This window comes from Delphinapterus leucas, chromosome 12 (genome assembly GCF_059928025.1).
Source record: "Delphinapterus leucas isolate spDelLeu-1000000601 "Yukka" chromosome 12, BTC_Dleu_Yukka2, whole genome shotgun sequence".
NCBI classification, from domain to species: domain Eukaryota; kingdom Metazoa; phylum Chordata; class Mammalia; order Artiodactyla; family Monodontidae; genus Delphinapterus; species Delphinapterus leucas.
This window is the reverse complement of record NC_143140.1, coordinates 80717865-80739325: the sequence shown is the minus strand read 5'-3', so window position 1 is coordinate 80739325 and position 21461 is coordinate 80717865. Positions and strand designations below refer to the sequence as shown.

Genomic DNA, 21461 nt, shown 5'->3' with positions numbered 1-21461 from the left:
CTATACATGGTATTGCTTTATCAGTCACTTTATAGCTTTGTTTGTTTTTTTATTTAGGTCGTAAAAATTTTAACATTCCTGGGGACTTCTACAAAGGATCTTTTTCAGTTTTGCTCAAAGGAAAGCTCTGAACCTATCAAGTAGCTCTTAAAGAAGTCTTTTGTGTGAGTTATATATATAGATGTTTTCATGAAGAGGAGTGAAAAGCCAGAAGGATATAGACAAATGAGGCCTAAGACCTTTCCTGCCAGTAACTACACTGGCAGCAGCCGACAAATGCTGCAAGAAATTCGGGAATCCCTTAGGAATTTATCCAAACCATCCGATGCTGCTAAGGCTGAGCATAACATGAGTAAAATGTCAGCTGAGGATCCGCGACAAGTCAGAAATCCACCCAAGTTTGGGATGCATCATAAAGCCTTGCTGGAAATTCGAAACTCTCTACAACCATTTGCAAATGAAACAAGTCGGAGTACTTCAGAAGTTAATCCACAAATGCTTCAAGACTTGCAAGCTGCTGGATTTGATGAGGTAAGAATTTTTAAAAACAAAAGAAAGGGTTTTCCTTACCTTACACTACATAACACTTTTTAGGTGACCTCCTGCCCAGATGCTTCCTTTGAGAGAATTTAACTATGTATAGAAATTTGTATATTCTATCAGCAAAGGATGTTGTTTACAATTTCATTAATTATTAAAACAAAATAATTATTATTTCTTTAGCTTTCTCTGTGGTTCTGAGATTAAAAGGTCAAGTCATGAAGTCAGAGTGGAAGTGCAGGTGAGGAAAGCCACAAGTGAGGGCAGGGCAAGGACATCTGTCTGTGTGCGGTAGTTTCCCTGGTGAGGGTGAGCGGAGTGGCTGTTTTAGAAATGAGGGCCCTAAGGGGATGAAGTTTAAGCTTATACTACAGAGGAGGAAGAGCGGCCAGAGACATCATTCAGCACTTAACACTCACAGACCTCTCAGACTCAAAGTTTAACTTCAGAAAAACTAAAAATTTACTTGTTGATCAGTCTCCAAGAATTTCAAGTTTTTTTGGTGAAATTTCAGTTCATGTCAATTATGCTAAGTCTTTAATATTTACTTTTAGAACTCATTTTTAAAGTTTTCATAGTCTGTTTATTATTTATTCATACCCATTTTGTTTAGGTTACTAATAAAATTTATTTTCCATGATTACATAGTTTAGATGAATATTTTAGATAGCAGAAATCATTTTAGGTAAAAATTGGCCATGGAAATTGTAACTAAATGTGAATAATCAAGCATTGATTACATTTTCTTTAAAAATGATAGTAACTTCTTTCCTGATTATAAAAGTAATATCTGTTCCCTGTTAAAAATTAAACCATATAAGGAAGAAACTAAAAATTAGCTCCACTATACAAAAATAACTACCCTTAAAATTCCTTCACCTTGTTAATATTTTAGTGACCACGTTTTCAGATATCTCTGTATTTAATTTTAAAAATGAGAACATAAGTATGCATTATAGTAAAGGATTTGAAAAGGGAGATTTATTACTAAACTAGGAAGAAAAAAAGATTATTCTTTCTGGCCCATTCTCTTCACTTGATTATTATTATTTCCTATTAATTTTATATTTAAGTTCTGAATATATTGAATTTGCACCAGAAAATATATGGGGGTGGGGGAGGAGAGGAGATCCTGGGATGTTTTCCTGGTTAGTAGTTGGAGGATTAAGGAAATGGCTTGAATGGAGAGTCTCTTAGAGTACTTTCTTCCTAATCCTTTAGCCAGAAGGCAAAGAATAAAGAGAAGGCTGAATCATTGGTCTTATTCTTTCCTCTTACATATTGCTAGGGAAAGGGAGTTTAGAAAATCACATGGCTGTAAAGGCCCTTAAGTGGTAATGTGTATGTCAGATAAATCACATCAGTAAATATGTATTTATGGAGCCCTTACTGTGTGTGAACCCGTCAGTCAGGATAGGGAATCATACCAAAGATGGTCTGTACCTTTAAGGAACTTAAAAATTTTTTCTAATGTAGACAGTTTTAAGAAGTGTAAGGCATTCGTCAGTGCCCTGTTCTTTATTTGTTGGCAATAATAACAATAATTGCTTTGCATTACAAAGATATGTTAGCTTTACTGCAATCACACATTTCAAAATTGTTTACCTTATGACATTAATAGCCCCTTAAGCAAGGTTGCTTTACTAAAAGCATTTAGACATTTATCCAAATAACGAAGGAATGGTATTATATATACTCACAGTGATATAAAGAATATGGCAATTTTACTTCTTCTACCTCCTGAATCACTCATTCTGGTAGCTTCCTATTATGTTGCAGAATTTGTTCAAGATCCTAACTTGATACTTCAAAATTCTTATTTAGTTTTCGCTTTTTTTTTGCCGCACCACGCAGCTTATGGGATCTTAGTTCCCTGACCAGGGATTGAACCCGGGCCCTCGGCAGTGAAAGCACACAGTCCTAACCACTGGACCACCAGGGAATTCCTTTCACTTCATTATTTTTATCATTTCATAAACTCTAATCTATTCCTTTAAGTATGCCAAGTTCAAGGCAGTTGAAATTTTTTGAGAATGTTTCTGGTGCTCTATAAAATTAAAATCTTAAATATTTCAAGATTAATTTCCTCGTAGGAATAAATGTTAAAAATTAAGGATTGATGCATTCTTGGGGCACATAAAGCTATAATCACTGGAGTGTATTTTTGTTTCTAAGCCTGAAGAACAAAAGCATAGTAATGGGGACATAAAGTTTTCTTAGCGCATAAGACTTCTATTCCAAATTTACTGATTTAAGGGTGCTCTTTTTCACACTGGCACTAAGACCCCCACTTAAGGAGCACTTGGTTGATATTGCTACCGGTGTAAAAAATATTTTAACATATAGCAATAAAATTAAAAAATCAAAGCCAGCATAATCACCACCAAAATCACAGGCTGAAATTCTAGTGCATTTAACGATATGGTTCCTACAATGTTGAAAAAGAATGGTGGGTGTCAGTTTTCTTACCAACTGAGATAGCGCTGCCATGTGATATTAGCATAAATACAGTTACAGTTCACTTGGTTTAACCACTTTTAAAGTTAAGCACTCCCTGGTGAATTTTAATTTGGATGATTTGTATTATTTTAAATTTGCACATAAAGTGAGACTTACTAATCCTTTGTATCTCACTACAAATTTGCAAAGTCTGATTGGCATAAAATGTGACCACACTGTACCTTTTTATCAGTTAAGGATTGAGTTTGGTTGCTTTTAATACAAATCCAAATAATAATGCTTTAAACAAAATAGTGACTCAGTTTATATAGCTAGTATCGGTTCAGTCTCTTAAAAATATCAAACTACAACTCTTAACGAATCTCTTGAATTTTCCTTCTTGGTGGCAACATGCTGTAGCACCGGTGTCATATCTATTGTCTAGGAAACAGGGTACAGGAGGGACCAGCACGTAAATCAGGGATAGCAATATTCTTCCAGAAATCCTTGGTTTTTGTCTCATTGGTCAGAATTTTCATGTGGCCGCTGTAGCTATAAGGAAAACTTCTTTCAAAAAATCCTAGGAACTTTTTCTAAAATATGGAGACTAGGTCTTGAGTAGGCAACAAGTCTCTGTCGCAGCCTTTTTTTGCTTGGCCTCAATCATCTCCAGTCATTTTGAGTAAGAGGATCATCTGTCAATAGCCTGGTCACCCGTTAGTCTTATTAAGCCATTTCTCATTTAAAAATATTGTTTGAAATACTAAATCCTCTAGGACAAGTAAGTAGCTGCCTCCCTCTTGAAAAATGTGTATCAGTATACTTTTTGCATGTTAATGTATAATTTATGTTTACATATAAAATAAAGGACACGGAACAGAGCAGGAGGACAACCCATATCTGAGCTCCAGGCACCGTGCTTTTACATGTTTTCTTGTTTAATCCTCACATCAACTCTGAGTGTATTACAGATGAAGAAACTGAGCTCTGAAATGTTAAATAAGTTACCAGAGTTCACACAGTTCTGAAGTGGGGCACATAAATCTCCAATCACTGGAGTGTATTTTTGCTTCTGAGCATGACAGACAAAGCATAGTAATGCAGGGCTACTGGAACTCAACCTCTTTGGTTCCATTTGATTCCAAACTCCCTGTTTTTTCTTTCATACCATGTAGCCTCCTAAAGTCTTCATCAAATCATATAAAGTCTGAGTGTTTTTCCTCTACCATTTGTCCTATATTTGTGTCCTCATAAATAAAATTCTGTGAAAATGTAAACTCTAAGAAGGTAGGAACCAGAACTACATAGCTCTTTTACTAGTAAACACAATGATAAAGATGCTTAATAAAATACTTTAACAGTACGAAAGAGTGTTTTCCAGTATGTTGATTGATACCTTTTTAACAATCTGATAGTCTGTTTGTTTATATAAGAATGAAATTAAGAATGAGAAATTCAGAAGCATGTTGTTACGATTGTATCTGGGAAAAAACCCTAGAAGAAAACAGTAATACATAAAGGTGAAAATATTAAAGAAACATTTGAAGAGTTTGAGGGTTTGTTTTCTTTAGTAATTTGAGATTGTATGGATTTTTATAGTTTTACTGTGCTGTATAGTATATCCTTGTAGCTTATTTATTTTAAACATAGTAGTTTATACCTCTTAATCCCCTACCCTTATCTTGCCCCTCCCCGCAAAGTAGTTTTACAAACAGGACATTAAATTTTGGCTTGGGGCCTTGTTCTTCAAAATTATGAATTTCTCCAGTGGAAGTTATAGTGTTGTTTCCTTCTTATTAATTATAAGATTTAAATTTTATTTCTGTTTTTAAAACTTCATACCAGGATATGGTTATACAAGCTCTTCAGAAAACTAATAACAGAAGTATAGAAGCTGCAATTGAATTCATTAGTAAAATGAGTTACCAGGATCCTCGACGGGAACAGATGGCTGCAGCAGCTGCCAGACCTATTAATGCCAACTTAAAGCCAGGTGATTAATCAAATTTTTTTCCTAGTCTCTTATTTTATAATACTTAAAAATATTTAAGTATATAAAGTGTTTTGTCTTAGAAATCGTTAAAAGCATCACGGTAAGTGAAAGCCTCAAGCTAGAAAAATAACATTATAGTGTTACACCAAAATGAATTTGCAGATGGGGCCCTAAAGTTCCATAGGTAATTCTGATAAGCAGCAGTCTAGGTTGAGAACTGCTTGATTGCTTATAATGCAACTGAAATATTTTTCTTTTTAACCATAAATATAATTCAGACTATTCCTTTTTTATGTATATAATCTTATTGTAAAACATGTTCATCATAGAACATTTAGAAAGTAAATAAGCGAAAAAACCGCTATTAATACCCACAAGATTTTGGTATGTTTTGTTTCTCAGTCAAAAACTGGAGTGGGTTTATATGTGTGTATTTTGATTCTTATTGTTTAAGCAAAAAATGGGGTCATACTAAAACCTACTTTATTCACTTAGTATACCATGTATAACTTTCCTTGTTATTAAATGGCCTACAGAATATTTAGCTACAGTAAGGTAGACTTATCACATATGTTATTTAACCAGTCTCATTTTTTGACATTTGCCTTGTTTCCTTTTTTTTCTTTTTTTGCCATTATAGACAGCACTGCAGTAAATTCCCTTGTACCTAAATCTTTGTACATTCCTGATGATTTGGTAAAAGTAAATTTTCAAAGACTTGCAAAAAGTTTTTCTCATAGGCATACCTCATATTATTGTGCTTCACTTTATTGCACTTCGCAGACATTTCAGTTCTTACAAATTGAAGGTTTGTGGCAATCCTGCATCAAGCAAGTCTGTCGGTTCCATTTTTCTTTTTCTTTTTCTTTTTTTTTTTTTTTTTTTTTGCGGTACGCAGGCCTCTCACTGTTGTGGCCTCTCCCGTTGTGGAGCACAGGCTCCAGATGCGCAGGCTCAGCGGCCATGGCTTACGGGCCCAGCTGCTCCGCGGCATGTGGGATCTTCCCGGACCAGGGCAGGAACCCGTGTCCCCTGCATCAGCAGGCGGACTCTCAACCACTGCGCCACCAGAGAAGCCCTGTCGGTGCCATTTTTCAAACAGCATTTGCTCACTTCATGTCTCTGTGTCATATTTTGATAAATATCAAAATATTTCAAGCCCTCCACCAGTAAAGATTATGACTTGCTGAAGGCTCAGATGATGGTTAGCTTTTTTTTAGCAATAAAGTATTTTTCAATAAGATATGTACATTGTTTTTTAGCTATAATGCTATTGCCCACTTATTAGACTGTAGTATATATATGTGCATATATACATATATTATATGTATAAAGTGTAAACATAACTTTTATATGCACTGAGAAACCAAAAAGTTCACATGACTTACTTTATTGCAATATTCACCTAACTGCACCGAACCTGCAACCATCTCTGTCCGAGGTATGCCTGTATTGCTGACCAGAAGGGTGTTGCCAACTTATTTTGTCCCAGTCAGTTTAACATGAGAATGCCTATATTTGTAAATCCTAGGTATTATCCTTTTTGTATATTTAATGGTTGTGAAAATACTATCATTTTACATTCACATTTCTTTGATCACTGGTGAGCTTAAACATTTGTTTATTATTTTTAAATTGACATTTTAATTCTTTCCTAATCTTGTATTTGTCTTTTTAAATTGATTTATAAGAGGCCTAATTTTTTCATTCTTTCAGCAAATTTTTCTTGATCAACCACTATTTCAGGCCCTTTGCTTGGCATTGGATATAAAGTTCTTGCCCTTTCGTGGAGTTGAGATTCTAGTAAGGGAGCTCAAATACACAAATACATGTAGAATTACAACTATGTAAGTATGAATGAAGAGGGGACAGTTATGTGGTACTATGGACTTATATAATAGAGGGATTTTTGACCTGATCAAGGAGATGAGAGAAAACCTTCCTGTGAAACTGATACTAGAGCTGATATCTGAAGAAAGACAAGGGTTAATGGGGATGGGTTTCATAAGGAGGAGTGTTCCTATGCATGGCTTGTTTGGCAGGTTTTGATGTCACATTCGAAGAAATGAAAGTGGCTAGAACGCTGAAAACAAGAGTATAAGATATGAATGGAGAAGTGCATAGGGCCCTGACTATGCAGGACTGTCTATTGATTTTATCCTAAGAGCAGCAGGAAGTTATGGAAACATTTCAAGCAGGGTAATGACATGATTAACTTTGTGTTTCAGAAAGATAGCTGCAATGGATGAGAACGGATTAGAGAGAGCAAAGGAGGGTGTCTGGATAGACTTGATAAGAAATACAATTCACAGGAAATGAAGGTAATTTGGACTAGGGAGATGGTGGTGGAGAAAATTGAATGAAATAAGAAAGAGATAGGAGGAGTAAAATTGACAAGGACATGGCGATAGATTGCATATGGTGGGTGATAATGGAGTGGGATGACTCTTAGGCTTTTGGTGTATAAAAATGGATGGTGATACCTCACATTATGAAAGGGAATGCTAAGGGAGGACAGGATTTGGTGGAGAAAGATCATAAGTCTGGTTTTAGACATAAGGTTTAGTTAGGTTCATTGAGTTATCCAAGCGAGGATGTCCCATTATTTTGCAGAACTCGTTCAGGATTCTAACTTGGTACTTCAAAATTCTTACCCAGTTTTAGCTTCTTCTTTTTTTTGCCACGCCGCGCGGCTTGTGGGATCCTAGTTCCCTGACCAGGGATTGAACCCGGAACCAGGGTGATGGATGGTTCGTCCATGTGGATGTTGAAGTTATAGAATGTTGTCAGGGCTTAGGGTAGAATGCCAGAGTTATGGGTAAATAAGGGCGAGCAAGTAGGTGTTTATTGGGTGACCAGTAGAGGAATGAATGTGGCCTCCCACAGATAGCATGAGCTTCCAAAGAACTGGCTTTTTAAAAAGAGTTTGCAGAAATAACAATGATCTAGAAGCATAAATGGAGAGCAAAGAAGTGGAGTTCCACCTTTTAGCCCAGTTTATTTTTGAAGAAAACCTTGATTGCAAAGGACTGAAAGGAAAGTAATGTCAGCAGACGATAACCAGCTTTAAGGACGTGGGGGGAAAGCTTGGAGCAGAGGTTAGTGATCGAGGGGCATTTGCTAGTTATAGAACAGAGTGTGTCTAGAGGGCAACAGTGGGAGGGTTTAGGAAGTGGAAGAACACAGAGAACTTTATGGGAGGTGCAGAGCAGTAGGGATGGCAGTGTGCTTGAGGGTTGCAGAGATTTCGTCTTACCTGGTAAAAGCTGGGAGAGTGACTTGGTGCATTTGGCCTCAGCTGACTATCCGAGGAAGGTGACACCGAGCCTGTGGTCAGAGGACTTGTCTAGCTTGCCCAGAGTGATGACTTTCCCTGAAGTCATAGACCCAAGATGCTGCCCAGCCTAGATGAAATAGAATGTTAAACTGTACATTCTGAATATTTACCAGGTTTTTTTAATGTGTTATTAAATGTATTTTCTCCCAGGATGATGTTGACCCTTCAGATTTGTGGGTGTTTCTTGTTTTGTTCTGAATGGTGCTAAGTGTTTATGTATTTAAATCTATCAGTCTATTACTGTATGTTCTCTACCTTTGTCATACTTGAGAAGACCTTCCCAGGAGGTACAAAGCGGTACCCCAATATTATCGAATGTTCACTGGTTTTCTCCTAGTACTTGTATGGTTTCATCTTTAACATTTAAATGTTTAATCCTTCTGGAATGTATTATTTATATGTATCATATCTTATACGAATGTATTTTATATATATTTTTTAAATGTATTATACTTTTCTTAGTGACCAGATTATTTTAAATACTTCTGTTTTTTTTTGGTATCGTATGTTTTCTTGCCTGTTTAATTTATTTGGAAATTCCATTAAATAGAGACTTTGTAAATCTCTACCTTATTTAGTGTTCAGCTAATTATCCCCTACTGCCTTTTTTTGTTTTAAAAGCCATACTGAAATGTATTTAAAATTAGTGTTATATCTATGAAAATTACAAATGGACACATCCTTTGGCTCAATAATGCCATTTCTAATAATTTGTCTACTTAACATATATATGAAATGGTATCTGTACAAAATTCTTCATTGCTTTTTGTGGGGGAGGGGTAAAATAAAAGACTGGAAACAACCTTAACAGCCATCAGTAGGGAAACTGATTAAGTAAATTTGGGTACATCCATATAGTGAAAAACTGTAATAACATTTTTTAAAGGTAAAGAAACACTTTATGTACTACTACAGAATCTTCAGTTTTTTTAATGAAAAGACCCAGGCACAATAGTATATATAGGAGGTATCCTTTTTTTTAATTTAAGTGTAGTTGATCTACAGTGTTAGTTTCTGATGTACAACAAAGTGATACAGTTATGCATATACATATTCTTTTCCATTATGGTTTATTACAGGATATTGAATATAAGTTCCCTGTGCTCTACAGTAGGACCTTGTTTTTTATCCATTCTGTATATAATAGTTTGCATCTGCTCATCCCAACCTCCCAATCCAACCCTTCCCCGCCTCCCCCCACCCACCCACCCTTGGCAACCACAAATCTGTTCTTTATGCCTGAGTCTGTTTCTGTTTTTTAGGTAAGTTCATTTGTGTCATATTTTAGGTTCCACATACAAGTGATATCATATGGTATTTATCTTTCTTTTTCTGACTTACTTCACTTAGTATGATAATCTCTGGTTGCATCCATGTAGCTACAAATGGCATTATTTCATTCTTCTTTATGGCTGAGTAATATTCCATTGTGCGTGTGTGTGTGTGTGTGTGTGTGTGTGTGTGTGTGTGTGTGTGTGTGTTATATATATATATAAAATATATATATACCACATCTTCTTTATCTATTCATCTATCAGTGGACATTTAGGTTGTTTCCATGTCTTGGCTATTGTAAATAGTGCTGCTATGAACATAGGGGTGCATGTATCTTTTCAAATTATAGTTTTGTCTAGATATATGCCCAGGAGTGGGATTGCTGGATCATATGGCAACTCTATTTTTAGTTTTTTTGATGAACTTCCATACTGTTCTTCACAGTGGCTGCACCAATTTACATTCCCACCAACAGCATAGGAGGGTTCCCTTTCCCTTTTCTAGTACTGTTTACCTGTGTATTCCTAAAATATCTTACTGATGACATTAGTTACCTTCAGTGACATTGGTTGCCCAAGGGACGGGGTGGGTGTCCTTTTGTACTGCTTGAATTTTGAGCTATGAGAATGTGTTACCCAGTCAAAAATAAATAAAATTTTAAAAGGTAAAATAAAAGCACATACTCAAATTTGATTTTTGTGATTCTTGAAAGAGAATTATCATTTAGTAGTGTTAGAATTTCAAGCTAAATTTTTCAAAAGTAAGAGGTTAAAAAAACATGTTTTTTTTTTGTTTGTTTTTGTTTTATTCCCATAGGGAGTGTGCAACAATCAGTTAACCGCAAACAAAGCTGGAAAGGTTCTAAAGAATCCTTAGTTCCTCAGAGACATGGCCCACCACTAGGAGAAAGTGTGGCCTATCGTTCTGAAAGTCCCAACTCACAGACAGATGTAGGAAGACCTTTGTCAGGATCTGGTATAACAGCATTTACTCAAGCTCACCCTAGCAACGGACAGAGAGTGAACCCCCCCCCACCTCCTCAAGTCAGGAGTGTCACTCCTCCACCACCTCCAAGAGGCCAGACTCCCCCGCCAAGAGGTACAACTCCACCTCCCCCATCATGGGAACCAAACACTCAAACAAAGCGCTATTCTGGGAACATGGAATACGTAATCTCCCGCATCTCTCCTGTTCCACCTGGAGCCTGGCAGGAGGGCTATCCTCCACCACCTCTTAACACGTCCCCAATGAATCCTCCTAATCAGGGACAGAGAGGCATTAATTCTGTTCCTGTTGGCAGGCAACCAATCATCATGCAGAGTGCTAACAAATTTAACTTTCCACCAGGGAGACCTGGAATTCAGAATGGTAGTGGCCAGACTGATTTTATGATACACCAAAATGTTGTCCCTGCTGGCGCTGTGAATCGGCAGCCACCGCCTCCATACCCTCTGACCCCAGCTAATGGACAAAGCCCTTCTGCTTTACAGACAGGAGGATCTGCTGCTCCTTCATCATACACAAATGGGAATATTCCTCAGTCTATGATGGTGCCAAACAGAAATAGTCATAACATGGAACTTTATAACATTAATGTACCTGGACTGCAAACAACTTGGCCTCAGTCATCTTCTGCTCCTGCCCAGTCATCCCCGAGCAGTGGACATGAAATCCCTACATGGCAACCTAACATACCAGTGAGGTCAAATTCTTTTAATAACCCATTAGGAAATAGAACAAGTCATTCTGCTAATTCACAGCCTTCGGCTACAACAGTCACTGCTATTACACCAGCTCCCATTCAACAGCCTGTGAAAAGTATACGTGTATTGAAACCAGAGCTGCAGACTGCTTTAGCACCTACACACCCTTCTTGGATACCACAGCCAATTCAAACTGTTCAACCTGGTCCTTTTTCTGAGGGTACCACTTCAAATATGACCGTTATGCCGCCTGTTGCTGAAGCTCCAAACTATCAAGGTCCACCACCACCTTACCCCAAACATCTGCTACACCAGAACCCATCTGTTCCTCCATATGAGTCAGTCAATAAATCTAGCAAAGAGGAACAGCCGAGCTTGCCCAAGGAAGATGAGAGTGAGAAAAGTTATGAAAATGTTGATAATGGAGATAAAGAAAAGAAACAGATTACCACTTCACCTATCACCGTTAGGAAAAACAAGAAAGATGAAGAGCGAAGGGAATCTCGTATCCAAAGTTATTCTCCTCAGGCATTTAAATTCTTTATGGAGCAACATGTAGAAAATGTACTCAAATCTCATCATCAGCGTCTACATCGTAAAAAACAATTAGAGAACGAAATGATGCGGGTAAAACCTCTTTTAAAAATTTTTTATTTTTATTGGAGTATAGTTGATTTACAATGTTGTGTTAGTTTCAGGTGTACAGCAAAGTGATTCAGTTATACATATACATATATCCACTCTTTTTTAGATTCTTTTCCCATATAGGCCATTACAGAATATTGAGTAGAGTTCTGTGCTATACAGTAGGTCCTTATTAGTCATCTATTTAATATATAGTAGTGTGTATATGTCAATCCCAATCTCCTAATTTATCCCTCCCCCCTCCTTACCCCCCTGGTAACCATCAGTTTGTTTTCTACATCTGTGACTCTATTTCTGTTTTGTAAATAAGTCCATTTGTACCATTTTTTTTAGATTCCACATATAAGCGATATCATGATATTTGTCTTTCTCTGTCTGACTTCACTCAGTGTAACAATCTCTAGGTCCATCCATGTTGCTGCAAATGGCATTATTTCATTCTTTTTTTACGGCTGAGTATAAAACCTTTTAAAATGTCCATTTTTATACTTGATTATGTATTTGTTTGTTTATTTTAAAATACTGTGGTCCAGTATTTTTCTTTCTTTTTATCCTAAATATATTATCAATTATTTAAAAGTCAGTAAACATTAAGTATTTTTGATTATACCATTTTATTTTAGCATTTCATGATTTACTCAGAATTTTTTATAATAAAGTTGTAATAAATTAAGAAAAGTACAGTTTACAGTGTGTAGTTTAGGTATGCATAATCCCTTTAATGGAAATTGGAGCAAGGGTTTTTTTCTAGAGTTTACACATTATCTTACATTTTAAAATAAACTAGAAATATCTGGGTCCCATCTCTTGATAAACTTATGAAACATTTATTTTTATTTACAGTAGTTTTTGGGCTTGGGGGCTTATTCATCAGATTGGTCTTATTAGAAAGTGTCAAGACACATCTCCTTTCAGTTATTTCCCCTTCTAATTTTATTTTTATAATGTACTAGAAAAATACGTTGAAATTATTAAATCAGACTACTAAAAAGGAGATCAGAATAATTAAATACTTTAGATTAATATCTGTTGTTGATTCCATGTAGATCTCTTCACTAGATATTACGGTGGTACTCTCATTATTATTTTTATCCTGTATTTACAGTTTAAAGGTTTGGCTCCTAATCTTACATATAGTGCTCAAAAGCCAAGAGGCTTAAATTTGTGTTAAACTTCCTTATGAAACTTGAGAGAGCCATTCTTTTAAAATGATTTTTCTAAATCTGATTTCACAGTATAGTTACTCCTGCTATAAACTGAATTTTGTGAGGTGAGAAATACCATGATAACCTGTATGACTTATCCATATTTAGCTCTTAGGATTTCTTACTAAAGTCTGTCTGTATGTATTTTCTTAGTTTATTTTTCCTTTTTCCTCTTCACTTTCACTAATAGCTGATTTAAACTTTTATGGTGTTGGAAGCTTTGCTGACTTCTGTAGCCTCCATTACTGTGTAGGCAAGTAAGATTTTTAGAGAAATAGTTCTGTACTAAGTCTGGCATGCCACCCTTAAAAGATTTTGCATGCAAACGCGCATCCTAACAGAAGCATGAGGTTGCTATATTTTAATTAGTCTTGCATTTCTAGAATTATACTCTACTCAAATTGAATTATACTCAGATTCCTTTTCTATTTAAATTCTTTTTTTATTTTATTTTTTATTTTTTTTTGCGGTACGCGGGCCTCCCACTGCTGTGGCCTCTCCCGTTGCAGAGCACAGGGTCCGGACACGCCGGCCCAGCGGCCATAGCTCACGGGCCCAGCCGCCCCGTGGCACGTGGGACCCTCCCGGGCCGGGGCACGAACCCGGATCCCCTGCATTGGCAGGCAGACTGTCAACCACTGCGCCACCAGGGAATCCCTCTATTTAAATTCTTAAGTTAATTCTTCATTAACTAGTCAAAAATGAGCTATTCATTCCTTCTGAATCCAGGTATTCCATGTCTACTTAGACGTTGGTTTTTGTTTTTATCTGTTTTTTTGGTATCTTCATAAGTCACACTGACTATTCTTTGAAACATTCCAAAATATCTAAAAGATACCTTGTAATCAAAAAAGTTGTCCCTTTTAAATAAGGTAGGACATACCCTTTGCATTTTGCATTAGTGGTGGCTGTGAGTCCTACACTTACTCTAATGCCCTGAGAAAGATAAAAGGAAAGACAGACTGTTAATGAGTGGTTAGATTAGGAAAGACATTCTTTTGTTCTCAATATATCAGTTTTTTAGAATAAATGAACCTGAAGTGGAAGAATTTCTTTTCATGAAGGATAAAATGAAAAGAAGACTATTTGAGGCATAGGCATTCCACAAAGAGATGCATATAATGAAAGCAATCTAATTACGTAGTTTGGGATGAATATGCATGGAGAGATAGATGAGGGTGCATGTTAACATGTTTGGCTATTGCACACTGGGAACGTGTTTTTTGAGTGCATTAGAGAAGAGTAGAAAGCTGAACATTGATATCATCTCCTTGCTCTCTACAGCAGACTCTGCATATACACTCACCTTGTGTATCCTGTTAACTATTTCTTATGCTGCACTTTTGATAATTAATTTTCTCTGAAGTATATTCTAGATTTCTAACATGCTTTATTAAAAATTATTATGCATTTAACCTTTAAATATATGCCTGAATTTTTTCCAAGCGATTTCTTAATATTCAGTATAGAAGATAATTCCTCATTTAATATTTAGTTTATTTGCCTAGGTTGGATTATCTCAAGATGCCCAAGATCAAATGAGAAAGATGCTTTGCCAAAAAGAGTCTAATTACATCCGTCTTAAGAGGGCTAAAATGGACAAGTCTATGTTTGTGAAGATAAAGACATTAGGAATAGGAGCATTTGGTGAAGTCTGTCTAGCAAGAAAAGTAGATACTAAGGCTTTATATGCAACAAAAACTCTTCGAAAGAAAGATGTTCTGCTTCGAAATCAAGTTGCTCACGTTAAAGCTGAGAGAGATATCCTGGCCGAAGCTGACAACGAATGGGTAGTTCGTCTTTATTATTCATTCCAAGACAAGGACAATTTATACTTTGTAATGGACTATATTCCTGGGGGTGATATGATGAGCCTATTAATTAGAATGGGCATCTTTCCAGAAAATCTGGCACGATTCTACATAGCAGAACTTACCTGTGCGGTTGAAAGTGTTCATAAAATGGGTTTTATTCATAGAGATATTAAACCTGATAACATTTTGATTGATCGTGATGGTCATATTAAATTGACTGACTTCGGCCTCTGCACTGGCTTCAGATGGACGCATGATTCTAAGTACTATCAGAGTGGTGAGTAAAATAAAATTTGTTTGGACATATGCATATGATTTATAATGCAATAAAATATAAGATGGTATTATCCCTGGATGGGAGCCAGAAGTCCTGGGTCAGGTCTTGACTCCACTGGATAAATGTGGGTGAATCCTTTAGACACTTAGATTTATAAAATGAAAGAGTGTGCTAGAATTAATTATTTCTAAATATCATTAACATTTTTGAGTTAATCTCTTTACATTTTATTAATTTGAAATATGTCAGACAAATAACAATTTAAAAATAATTTTTAAATGAAGCCCCATACCCACCATTCAGCTTAAGAACTAGATTATTTGAAGACCCTAAACAATCACCTCCTTTTCTTTCTTCCATAGGAGTATTTCAGAACGCTATAATCAGTTCTTTACTTTTCTCTACACTCTTACCACATATGTATATATCCCTAAATAATTTATTATTTCATTTTGCCTTCTCTTGAACCTTTATTTAAATGTAATCATTCTATATGTAGTCTTCGGTGTTGACTTCCTTTATTTGTTTGAGGTTCATCTGTGTTCCTGCATATAACATTTATTTTCACGACTGTTTAGGCTTCTGTTGTATGACTGTTATACAGCTTGTTTAACCTTAAACACTTTATGTACATGATTCTGTTTAATCTTCACAACGTCATTGTGAGGCAGAGTGAAGAAACCGAGGCTAAGTTAGAATAAGAAACTTGCCCGTGGTCAGACAAAAGATAAGTGTAAGGGCTAGGCTTTGAACTGAGGTTTGTCTGCCTACAGGGCCCATGTTATTTCTTCTATACCACACTGCCTCACCAAGATCCCTCCAAGGGATCTTGGAGGGATCCCTCCAAGGGACCTTGGAAGTGTAAGTCAACCTAACATTTGTTGGATACTCACTATGACTAGGTGCTTTACATATTTTCTGATTTAATGCTTACAGCAATCCTCTGAGGTAAGTATAACTGGCCTCCAGTGCTTCTTGTGAACACAAGTAGATTGACATTAAATGGATAGAACTGAGATACTACTAGGAGTAGATCCTGAACCTACTTTAATATTCAGCTTAACATAATTTAATGTCTCCCCAGATTCACCTGAATTACTTGGGGTTCATCTTACAAATATGATTCTTAGGCTCTATTCCAGTCTTCTGATTGAAAATCTCCACTGAGGGTAGAAATTGTATTTTAATCAAACGTCCTAGATGATTATTACAGTTAGGTTAATTTCAAATATTTTTTTTCCTAGATGGTTTCATCCAGTCATGGCTTTAATTACTAGCTGTACATCAATGACTTCCAAATCTCTCTTCAGAAACAGCCTCTCCCTTTCACAAGGATTCCTAATAGATCTTTCAAACTTAACATTGCCAATCAACAACTCTTACTTTCTCCCCCTCCATATTTGTTCCCCCTCCCTTTTAGTAAATTGTACTACCACCACCCATCCTTGATTCTTTCTCCATACACTCCACATCTGATCCCTCAGTGAGTCCTGCTTATTCCACCTCAAAATATATCTAAATATATCTTCAATCTGTTCACTTTTCTCCATGTGCACTGTTACCATCACAGTCCAAACTTCACTGTAATAGCCTCTTACCTGATCTCTTTTTCACCCTTGTTCTCCCTATAATCTATTCTCTATACAGCAGTTAAAGTTTTCTTTTTTAAACATTTATCAGACCTTTTCATTCTCTTGCTTCACACTCTCCAGTATCTTCCTGCTGCACTTCGAGGAAAAAGCAGACCATTTCTTTCGCTCGCACACCCTTGTGCACTGGCTCCTGCTCTATTTCCTACCGTTCTCCCCTTACGAACCACACTGCTCTTCTCTCTGGTGCTGTTGGGATTGTGTGGGTGCCTTGCTCTGGTTTTCAGATGGTTGAGTTCCTCTTATTTTTTTTACAAACGTCACCTCAGTTGGTCTTCCCAAGGCACCCTAGAACATTTGCCATATCACCACCCCATGTTGATTCTCTGTATGGAATGCATCACTATGTTTCTTATATATGTATTTGTTTGTTGTATTTCTCCCCTACAGAGAAGCTGCCTGAGAGGAGAATAGTGTCTTTATTATTATCGTTGTCATTTGCTGAATGAATGAAACACAAATCTAATTTGTTTGAAACTTTGTCCAGAGTAGTATTGCAGAGCAGTCTGAGTACCAAATTCTCAATCCTACCTACTCAAATGATTTTTACCGTCATCACTTAATATTGAGTAAATTACTGCATCTTAGGCTTATTTTTCTTAGTGTAAAACTTATCCTATTGATATTTCAAGAGTGCAGGCTCTAATTATTAATAAACACCATCAGTTGACAATCCCCTTGATTGTCAACAAGGGGAAGCGTTGTTAACTCTGAACTATGACGTCAAAAGGTTAAACAGACTAGGTTTACTCTTGTTGCTTTTATTTATTTTTTTACTATACAGGTGACCATCCACGGCAAGATAGTATGGATTTCAGTAATGAATGGGGTGACCCCTCTAACTGTCGATGTGGAGATAGACTGAAGCCACTAGAGCGGAGAGCTGCACGCCAGCACCAGCGATGTCTTGCACATTCTTTGGTTGGGACTCCCAATTATATTGCGCCTGAAGTGTTGTTACGAACAGGTAAAACGTTTGTTTCATAAATAATCTCAGTATGCCTTTAGACCAGCTGAAACTTACATTAGAATATGGCTCGTTTCAGGCTTATAATAAAAGCATTAATTTTACGGTATAAATTGTTGATTTAATATTAATTTTGATTGTATTAATTCTGAGCACTTTTTAAAAAGTGCTTATGAATAACCATAACTTTGGTATCTTATTTTAGGCTATACACAGTTATGTGACTGGTGGAGTGTTGGTGTCATTCTTTTTGAAATGTTGGTGGGACAACCTCCTTTCTTGGCACAAACACCATTTGAAACACAAGTGAAGGTAAGGTGTAGAATCTATACCAAAAGAATTGTTATGAAGTCCCAATACCATACACCTTTATCAGTCCTTTACTTTGAGCATCTTAATGTAGAATTAAAGAAAGAACTTGTAAGGATACAGGAACCCACTAAAATTCCATGAGTGAACGCTTATCTCCATCATATCACTCTTCCTCATTCATACACTACATTCATATTTCATTCTCATAGAAGTTTTTAGTACCTTTTGAAGATGTATTCCAGTTTACTCTTACTACTGGCTGCTGGCTTTGTTTCCTTTCATGCACATTCTAGCCTCAAACTACTAACAAATGTCTGTATCTCCCTGGCACTTAAATGAAAAGTTGCTCACAATTTTGACCATAAATTGTCCCATTAAAAACCCCTTTAGTGGCCTTGTCTGTGGGTTAAAGTCCAAATTTGTCCTCAGTTCCTTTGTTCGTACCATTCCCTCTGTCTGGAATGTCCTTCTTTCTCTCCCATGTTTCACAGCCTTCCCCCTTTCTGGTTCACTCCTGGTCATTTTAATCATTCTCTGAGAATGTCTTAAGATAACATATTTTCTATGATGCTCTCCTCAGATTACAACTCCTGACATTGCATTTAATACATTATATTTAAAACTTCTTTTAGAATTTCTTTTATTACAGGTCTACTGGTAATGCATTCTTTCAGGTTTGTGTCAGGTTTGTTTGAAAGTGTCTTTATTTCCCCTTCATTTTAATATATATGTAAGTATATGCATATGTATAAATACATGTATATTTGTGTGGGTGCTGTGCGTGTAAAAAATTGAATGCTTTCTCCCTAATTTCAAGAACAAGGCAAGGATGTCTATTCTAATGAGTCTTACTCAACAAAGTTCTGGAAGTCTTAGCCAGTGTAATACAGCAACAAAAAAAATAAAAGGCATAAAGATTAGAAAAAAATAAAAACTTGCTTTATTCACAGATGACATAATTTTCTATACTGAAAATCCCAGGGAATCTGTGCAAAACTCCAAAAAACTAATAAGTGAGTTTAGCCAGGTTGTAGGATATAAGGGTACTACGTAAAAATCAATTGTATTTCTATAGTCAAGCAATGAACAAATGGAAAATGAAATTTTAAAACAATACCATTTACAGTAGCTTCCCCAAAATGAAATACTTAGGTATAATATTGGGTCATATTATACCTATAATTCTATTAGGTATAAATCTAATAGAACATGAACAAGATCTGAATGCTAAAAGTTACAGAGTCTGATGGAAAAAAACAAGATCTTAATAAATGGAGAATCATACCGTGTTGATGGATTGGAAGACTCAACATAGTAAAGCTATCAGTTCCCCCAAAACTAATCTACAGATTTCACTCAAATCCAATAAAAATTCCCGGCAGGAATTTTTGTAGGTATAGGTGAGCCAATTCGAAAATTCATATGGGTAGACAAAGAAACTGATAACAAAACAGGGGTTTTTTTTTTTATTTATTTTTTATTTATTTATTTTTGGCCGTGTTGGGTCTTTGTTGCGGTGCGTGGGCTTCTTATTGTGGTGGCTTCTCTTGTTGCGGAGCACAGGCTCTAGGCGCGCGGGCTTCAATAGTTGTGGCTCGTGGGTTCTAGAGCGCAGGCTCAGTAGTTGTGGCACACAGGGCTTAGTTGCTCCGCGGCATTTGGGATCTTCCCGTGTCCCCTGCGTTGGCAGGCGGATTCTTAACTACTGTGCCACCAGGGAAGTCCCACAAAAACAGTTTTTTAAAAGAAGGACAAAGTTTGAGGAATCAACTACTTGATTTTAAGTCTTACTATGAAGTTACAGTAGTCCAGACAGTATGATATTGGCAAGAGGATACACACACAGATAATGGAACAGGATAGTGAATAGGGAAATAGGACCACACAAATATGGCCATTTGTTCTTTGACAAAGGTACCAATGGAGAAAGGATGGTATTTCAACAAATGGTGATGGAAAGATTGGTCAGCCATATACAAAAAATACTGACTCAACATAAACCTCACACCTTACACAAAGATTACCTCAAAATGAGTCATAGATCTAGATAAAATATAAAGGCTATACTTTTTTTTTTTTTTTTTTTTTGTGGTACGCAGGCCTCTCACTGTTGTGGCCTCTCCCGTTGCGGAGCACAGGCTCCGGATGCGCAGGCTCAGTGGCCATGGCTCACGGGCCCAGCCACTCCGCGGCATGTGGGATCTTCCCGGACCGGGGCACGAACCCGCGTCCCCTGCATTGCCAGGCGGACTCTCAACCACTGCGCCACCAGGGAAGCCCCATAAAGGCTATACTTTTAAAAGAAAATGTAGGAGAAAATCCCTATGGCCTGGGCTTAGGTGAAGAGTTCTTAGAAATGACATCAGAATCATGGTTCGTTAAGGAAAAGGTTGAGAATTTGGACTTCATCAAAAATTAAAAACTTTCAGTCTGCCAAAGACATAGTCAAACAATGAAAAGACAAGCTACAGTTTGGGAGAAAATCCTTGCAGGTCACATACCCAACAGCAGGCTTATCTCTAGACTATTTAAGAACTCTCAGAAGTTAAAGAAAAACAGCCTAATCCAGTGACTTGATAGAGGTTTCCTTAAATGCCTGTATCAGAAAAGAAAAGCATGTCTCTCTCTTTAAGTATTCCTGAGAGGGTCAAAAGAAAGGCAGGCCTCTGGACTGGTCTCTCAGGGAATCACCAAGACCAACCAAAATGCACAGCCTCAAATTTTTGGAAGGCAGCGTCCTTAATGCCTACCTTGGCACCATACCAGGAAAATGGGCTGCCCTCTCCATAACCATGGTGGGGCTGAGCAATGGTGAATGGTAGTTGGTTCATGCACACTGCTATCTTACCAAGTTTTAGCAGCTTTTCCCTTCATGAAGCACCCCCCTCGTTGCTCTTAGGGTCAAGTCAGATTCCACAGTACCAAAATGGTTGATTATGGTAAGAGTTGAATTTTTTTTTCTCAGTTTAATGATTGTTTTTGTGGAGGGACTGACCACTGAGGCTTCCTATTTGCCATTTTCCATGAGATCTCACTCTACTGTGTTTTTGACTATTATCTCTTTATATAGTTCTGTTAGAGGTTGCTCTAGTGATTACAAGATACATACTAAATTTTCATTGTCTACTTAGAATCAGTATCTTACCACTAAAAGTTCAGTGTAGAACCTTACTACCATATAGGTCCCTTCATTCTCTACCCTTTGTGTCTTAGGTTTTTTTTTGTTTGATTTTTATTTATTTATTTTTGGCTGCACTGGGACCCCGCTGTCGCGCGCGGGCTTTCTCCAGTTGCAGAGAGCAGGG

At 36.7% G+C, this 21461-nt stretch overlaps 1 protein-coding gene across 2 annotated transcripts in view; it reads left to right on the top strand.

Moving 5' to 3' along the window:
• LATS1 (large tumor suppressor kinase 1) overlaps positions 1–21461 on the top strand; it is a 50643-nt gene that overhangs the window by 13852 nt on the left and 15330 nt on the right. For both annotated transcript variants that reach the window (XM_089922130.1, XM_022558991.2), the window contains exons 2-7: positions 58–531; positions 4825–4972; positions 10401–11914; positions 14646–15228; positions 17662–17844; positions 18050–18156. In XM_089922130.1, coding sequence (XP_089778256.1) covers positions 190–531; positions 4825–4972; positions 10401–11914; positions 14646–15228; positions 17662–17844; positions 18050–18156 — 2877 coding nt within the window. In that variant the 5' untranslated portion in view covers positions 58–189. The remainder of the gene's footprint in view (positions 1–57; positions 532–4824; positions 4973–10400; positions 11915–14645; positions 15229–17661; positions 17845–18049; positions 18157–21461) is intronic.